Genomic DNA, 7,495 nt, shown 5'->3' with positions numbered 1-7,495 from the left:
CGGGGGCTACTCTTCGTTGTGGTGCGCGGTTCCCTCACTGCGGTGGCTTCTCTTGTTGCAGAGCGCAGGCTCTAGGCGCGTGGGCTTCGGTAGTTGTGGCACGCAGGCTCAGCAGTTGTGGCTCACGGGCTCTAGAGCACAGGCTCAGTAATTGTGGCGCACGGGCTTAGTTGCTCCGCATGTGGGATCTTCCCGGACCAGGGCTCAAAGCCGTGTCCCCTGCATTGGCAGGCAGATTCTTAACCACTGCACCACCAGAGAAGCCCCATGACTCTGTTTTGATGGCTTTCTCTGTAGATGCGGCTGTTATCTTTGTGAGAATATGACTAGATATTTTTGTGTATGTCCGGGCGATTGTATATAACTATATGTGTCAGTGTGATTTGGTCTATGTGTTGTGTGTGGTTGTGAGCTTGAGTATATAGCTGAGTGAGTGGCTATGCTCACCTAGATCACTTTTGTGAGCACTTGTGTGGTGTGCTTTCGAATCTGGATGCATCATGCTTGACCATCTCTGTATCTGAAAGTCACTCATCTACCATGACCGTGTCCATTTCCCAGCTGGGGAAAGGAAGGCTCAGAAAGCAGATTGGTCTTGCTCAAGGTCACAATGGACCAGGCCTCCTGCTTCCCAGGACAGACCCCTCCCTGCTCACCCAGGAACACCTCTTCCCACATAGACAGTCTGGGTAGTTGTGTGTGTAGAATGCTCTGTCTCACACATTGTGGCTGAGGATGATGGGAGTAACTGTGAGATTGTGTCTGAAGGTGATCACTAGCCTGCATATCCCCAAGTGCCTGGGGCCTGGGTGTGTCCAGACTCTTCCACCTTCTGGGCCCTTCTTGCCCTTAATATCCAAATAAAATGATTTGAACTCTCTTCACTCAGTAGGGGGTCCATCACCACCCTGAATTGTCTGGGATTCTACATAACTCTTATTCTTCTGGACACCTCCCTCCGCCAGGAACCAATGGCCTCCCTCCTTCCATCCCTTCCTTTCACCAAAGCTCCCTGCCCTGGAGTTGTTGTGGATATTGGAGTTCTCTCCAGGGGGGTGTAGAGGGTGCTGACAGCATACACATTAGGAAACCCAAATTAAGGTTCAGGCCTTGCCACCCAGGGAAGTCTGTCATCCGTACTGGCTACCTGCTCCCAGAGGCCTTATCTCCCAGCCAGATGCCCACCCCTCCCCCCCGACCCTCAACCTCTTGCCTCACTTTTCAGAGCCAAACATGCCTGTTAGTGCTTTATCCTAAATCAAGGAGATGTCTCCCCAAAAGACACTCTGCTTTCTTCTCCAGGAAACCACTCTAATTTCAAACATTTTGTTTGATTGAAATGAAATTCACATAACATAAAATGAACTTTTATTTTTTGGCTGTGCCGTATGGCTTGCAGGATCTTGGTTCCCCGACCAGGGACTGAACCCCAGCCACAGCAGTGAAAGTGCTGAGTCCTAACCACTGGACCGCCAGGAAATTCCCCAAAATGAACCATTTAAAGTGTACAGTTCAGTGGCTTTTAGTATATTCACAATGTTGTGCAACCACCACCTCTATCTAGTTCCAGAACACTTCCATCACCCCTGAAAGTAGACCTTATACCCATTAAGCAGTCACTCCCCATTTCCGCCTCCCCCCCCAGCCCCTGGCAACCACTAATCTTTCTGTCTCTGTGGATTTGCCTATCCTGGATATTTCATATAAGTGGAATCATATAATATGGGACATTTTGTAACTGGATTCTTTTACATAGCATGTTTTTGAGGTTCATCCATGTTGTAACATGTATTAGAACTTCATTCCTTTTTATAGCTGAATAATATTCCTTTCTATAGATGGACCACATTTTGTTTATCCATCCGTTAATGGACATTTGGGTTGTTTCCACCTTTTGGCAACTGAAACTAATGCTACCGTGAACATTAGTGTACACATACTTGATCCAGTACATGTTTTCAGTTCCCTTAGGTATATACCTAGGAGTGAAATTGCTGGGTCATATGGTAACTCTATGTTTAACTAATTGAAGAATCATCAAACTGTTTTCCACAGTAGCTGCACCACTTTGCATTCCCACCAGCAGTGTATGATGGTTCCAATTTCTCGGCATCCTCACCAACACTTGTTATTTTCCTTTTTTGTTGTTGTTAATAGCCATCCTAGTAGGTTTGTCCAGCTGATTTTTCTGATTTTTTTTTTTTTTTTTTTTTTTTTTGCGGTACGCGGGCCTCTCACTGCTGTGGCCTCTCCCGTTGCAGAGCATAGGCTCTGGACGTGCAGGCTCAGCGGCCATGGCTCACGGGCCCAGCCGCTCCGCGGCATGTGGGATCTTCCCGGACCGGGGCACGAACCCGTGTCCCCTGCATCGGCAGGCGGACTCTCAACCACTGTGCCACCAGGGAAGCCCTGTCGAGCTGATTTTTACATGAGTCTTTTGCTCCCCCCACCCTTGTTGCACATAATTTTTTGTCTTTTTGTGTGATGCATTTATGGCGCACCAACTCTGGTGATGTACCTCCATCTGGGTGAGGTTGTATGCCTTTCACTACCAGTGTGTCTGATTTCATGTTAGTGTGGTTGTGTTTGGGTGCGCCCCCTGTGGTTGTGCATTAGTAGTTCAGTTGTGTGACTAAATAATTATACACAGTATCAGAGACAGGTGGCTGTGACTATGTAAGGTTGTAGCATGTGATCGTGTCTGTGCCTGATGTATAACTGTGTGCCTGACTACATCAAAAGTGTGTTTGTGAATGGTTGTGTGGATGTGTTTTACACTTTTGTGTCTCAGGTTTCGTCTGTGTTTGATGGGATTGTGTGACTGCATCTTCTATAGTTCTGTGACAATATATCCAGGACTCTCCATGTGCCTGTTTGGTTGTGACTAAATCGTGTGTGTGACTGTGTGTGATTTGGGTAACTGTGTATGACTGTCAGCGCCTGATTATAAATTCTATGTCTGAGGGATTGTGTGACTGTAACATCATGTAACCAACGTAGTGGATGGTTGTTTTTGTGCCTGAGAATTGTATGTCTGTGCATGGTCTATGTGACACACAGACACACAAGTATTTGTGCAGGGACTATATGGGGTGTGTGACTTAGGGACCAGGGGATTTGTGTCATTATGTAATTGCATAGTGAGTGTGTGTGTGTGTGTGTGACTATGAACTATGTGTCTGTGATGTGTGTCTGTGTCACCCACCTGGACTCCCTTGGTACCACGGTCTCTGGTGCAGAAACCTCAGATTCCCTCCCCCATGTGGGGTAGAAATCAAGAAGCAGCCAGGTCTCCTGCAGGTCAGGTATCTCCTATGGCCCGATCCAACCTTCCCATGCCACGCAGGAGAGGGAGTCACCTCCTCCTTCCCAGCCCCCATCACGCTGGAGCAGCTCTAGTTGCGCCAGCCTCAGCCTCCATGCAGCTACACTCCCTGCAATGCCGCCTGGGTTGGGGGGGGTGTCCACGGTAGACAGTGACGGCTGATTGGCAGGGGCCTCTCCTGCCACTGGGCTCAGACCTGGGAGCTCACTACCCAGGAAATTTAAAACCGAGTTAATTCCCAGCCCCCAGCCCTCCCACTCACCAGGGACAGAGCCTTGGCTCTTCTGGGTCCCCACCTGATAGCAGCCTCCAACATCTGGGGAGTCTGATAATGCTTGGCCTGGCAGGGAGCTCATGCCAAGTCCCGCCATCAGCACAGCTGCTGCTGTTTATGGGGAAGGGGAGAGCTGCAAGGTCCTGGTCAGGGGCAAGGGGGTCTTGAAGCTCCTTCCCAGAATCCCTATTCTGCCTGTCACCCCTTCTCCAGGAAGGTAACTGAGAACAGATTCCAAGTTTCTCCTTCTTTGGGAACCCAGTGCCTCACTTTGCCCAACCCCTGAACCCCCAGCCCCTGAACCCCCAGCCCCTGAACCCCCAGCCCCTGAACATCTGATTGGCTTTGGATACAGGATCAGTCTTTAAGGCTCAGCCCCAAACAGGCCTAGGCGAAGTCTGTTCCCCCAGAAACGGTGACCCCCGCCTTTGCCTGCCCCTTATCAGGGGCTGCAGCCAATCAGCTGAGGGCAGAGAGGAGCCCTCCAAGGGGCCATCAGAGCCTCAGAGCCCACGAGGCCGCCAAAGGAGAGGAGGCCTGAGCCCCAGGGTGGGCACCAGCCAGCCATGGCTGCAGCGGAGACCGCCTTGCCCTCCATCAGCACGCTGACCACCCTGGGCCCCTTCTTGGACACACAGGAAGACTTCCTCAAGGTGGGGCCAGTGGGGTCTAGATGGGCTGCCAGGGGTTCCGGGCCCAGGCCGCAGAGCTGGGGGATCAGGTCTGAATATTGCCTTGGAATTCAGAGACCTGGTCGGCACTGGGTGTCCTCAGTGCCGGCCAGGGGTCTGAACTTGGTCTAAGGGCCGATTTCTGTCATAGAAAACTGAGGCTGGGAACTGAACAACTCAGGGATCTAGGCTCAGTGAGACACCCCCAGATATCAGAGGGAAATGGCAGATGTGTCTAGGGGACATCCAGGAATTAATCTTGGAATTAATCTTGCTGGGGGACAGGGAAGAAGAGGAAGATTCTTGGGGGAAACTGAGGCAAGGCTGAGCCTCCCCCAGCCTTCCATTCTTGACTCTGCCACCCCTTCCCCCTTGCCTGAGTGTGGCTCCAGATAATGTAAGCCTTATCTCCTGTCTCCAGCCTGACCGACAGACCTCTGTCTCTGGAGCTGAGGTGGTGGGGGGAGGGGGGAAGGACAATGTGAGGGACAGACTGACATGACAGACAAGCAAACAAGACCCCTTTACTGAGACTCTAGCCAGTCTGCCCCCATCAGGGCATCCGGCCCCCACCGTCTCCGGGCAGGATACCCTGGTGTCCACTGAAACTTCGTGCTACCGGCTCCCTCCCACAGTGGTGGCGCTCTGAAGAGGTACAGGACTTGGGCCCAGGCCCCCCTGACCCCACAGGGCCACCCCTTCACGTGAGGCCTGAGTTGGAGGACACGCCCGGGGAGGACGAAGACGATGAGAGGGACGCGGCTACCCCCTGGGACCTGGATCTCCTCCTCACCAACTTTCCGTGCCCAGAGCCGGGCACCGCACTCCAGACCTGCGTCCCCCAGACTTGCGCTCTGGCGCCTGGCGAAGGTTCCGGGGTGCAATTCCCACTGCCGCCCGAGACTCTGGGAGCGTACGCGGGAGGCCCGGGGCTGGTGGCTGGGCTCTTGGGTCCCGAGGAGCACCCGGGCTGGGCGCGCCCGACCCCACGAACCCCGGCTCCCGATGCCTTCGTGGGCCCAGCCCTGATTCCAGCCCCCGAGCACAAGGCGCTGCCGCTGCAGCCGATGTACCCGGGACCGGGTGCGGGTTCCTCCAGCAGCTATTTCCCCCGGACGGGGCTTTCAGTGCCTGCAGCGCCGGGAGCCCCCTACGGGCTGCTGTCGGGGTACCCTGCGCTGTACCCGATGCCGCAGTACCAAGGGCACTTCCAGCTCTTCCGCGGGCTCCAGGCTCCGGCGCCCGGTCCCGCCACGCCCCACTCCTTCCTGAGTTGTCTAGGGCCCGGGACGACGGGTGCAGGACTCGGGGGGACCACAGGAGACCCAGGAGGGACCGCGGAGGCCGCGCCACCCAAGCGCAGCAGGCGATCGTGGGCGCGCAAGAGGCAGGCTGCGCACACGTGCACGCACCCGGGCTGCGGAAAGAGCTACACCAAGAGTTCTCACCTGAAGGCGCATCTACGCACGCACACAGGTGAGGGGGTAGGGCCCGGTGCAGGGGCGGGGCTGGGTGGGACCTTGGGAGCCTAGAGCTGCAGAGGAGCTGGAAACCGGGAGCAAGGGGCGGGGCTAAAGCAAAGTCTCGGAGCAAAAGGCTGGGCAGAAGGAGCTGGGGACGAGTCTGGAACATCAGGAGCCGGATGGGAAGTAGTGCGGAAAGCATGTGGGGACGGAGAGAGGACATGGAGAACCTGGGAAGCATTTCAAGGAACCGAGGGCTAAGACCTGGGCCAGGGACGGGCCGAAGAGCAGAAAGCCAGGCAAGATGTGTAGGGGCCGGGGCTAGAGGAGGGACTGCGGGGAGAGGACAGCTCGAAATACCAGGGGCGGGGCCAAAGACCCAGGGTTCAGTTTTGGGGCAAGCGGGAACGGAGTTAGGTGTTCTGGGGTGGTAGCCAGGAGTATACAGAGTGGGTTGCTTGGTTAGACTGTAGGGGGCGTGCTGGAGCTCAGGAGAGTTCGTTTCAGGGGCCCGGACGCAGAGGCAGATCCTGGAGAGCAAAGGGAAATGGCTGGGAAATACAGGAGGGTAGGCATAGAAGAAGCCGGGTCCCGAGAAGCCAAAGACAGGGGAGGGGACGTGGAACAGAGGCGGGGAGGAGGAGGAATGAGGCCTATGCATAGGGGTCCGCTCAGAGGATGGGGCCACGTGTACAGACCCGTCCAGGAACGCAGGGAAGAGGGGCCACGTCTAGCAGGGGGAGAGCATGATCACTGGGGACAGGGCCTGGAACACCAGGTGGATTTCGGGGCTCAAGGGCCAAGGCCAGGGTCAGGATTGGGCAGCAGCTTGAGGGTCCCCTGGTGCAAAGGAGGGGCTGGGACATAGGGGCAGTGCCAAAGGACGAAGATTGTGGCGGCATTAGGACGCAGGGGCAGGGTACCGGGCACAGGAAGTAGGGCTAGTAGTGTAGAGGGCGCGACTTGTGACCAGGAAGTGAAGAGGGCGCCAGCAGGCACAGAAGAAGAAGGGTCGGGGTAGCAGAGGCCGGTCCTGGGTACAGATTCAGACCCTCCCCAAGAGTGAGTGCCTCCTTAAACGTCACGACCTAGGCGCCTCACTTGCCTCACCCTAGTCTCGGCCAAAGCTAGGAGGGAGGACTCTGGGACCAGGTGTGGGGGACAGTGGCTCTCAAGGCTTCCTCGTCCCCCCCAGGGGAGAAGCCATACGCCTGCACGTGGGACGGCTGTGGCTGGAGGTTCGCGCGCTCCGACGAGCTGACCCGTCACTACCGAAAGCACACCGGTCAGCGTCCCTTCCGCTGCCAGCTCTGTTCGCGTGCTTTTTCGCGCTCGGATCATCTGGCCTTGCACATGAAGCGTCATCTCTGAGCCCCGCCCCGGCACTTGGACCTTTTCTGGGGACTGGGGTGAGAACAAGAACGGATCCAGGCACGGTGGTTTTCCCTCGGAGGAACCCTCGTCTGGACTCTTGGGCCCACAGATCCACCAAGGACTGGCCCATAGACAGACCTGGGGGAGCCTCCAGCAGAAGTTCCCACATGTCCTTGACCAAAGGGAGCCGCAGACACACGGTCATGCAGACCGAGCGAGACAGACCTCCAAATAAACGGACTCAGGTGGATACTTAGATACTTCTGACAGAGAGACAGACCCTCAGAGAGCTGGACCATCAGGCCAGCTCACAGGTGGCCCTAGACAACGGAGGTGTTGTGCGGTGAGGCTTCCCAGAGACCCTGGTTCTAGAAGAAGGCTTCACGCT

General features: G+C 55.7%; 1 protein-coding gene across 1 annotated transcript; it reads left to right on the top strand.

Moving 5' to 3' along the window:
- Positions 1 to 4,165: 4,165 nt before the first annotated feature.
- On the top strand, positions 4,166 to 7,104 carry KLF1 (KLF transcription factor 1; the record flags this gene model as incomplete). The annotated part of the gene is made up of 3 exons (XM_082652225.1): positions 4,166 to 4,252; positions 4,906 to 5,746; positions 6,929 to 7,104. 3 exons carry the CDS (start codon positions 4,166 to 4,168, stop codon positions 7,102 to 7,104), a joined length of 1,104 nt encoding a protein of 367 aa, XP_082508351.1.
- Positions 7,105 to 7,495: the final 391 nt, after the last annotated feature.

This window comes from Grampus griseus (genome assembly GCF_964374135.1).
Source record: "Grampus griseus genome assembly, chromosome: 3".
Taxonomy (NCBI): Eukaryota; Metazoa; Chordata; class Mammalia; order Artiodactyla; family Delphinidae; genus Grampus; species Grampus griseus.
Note: the sequence above shows the minus strand (reverse complement) of the source record. Positions and strands in the feature narration are given on the sequence as shown.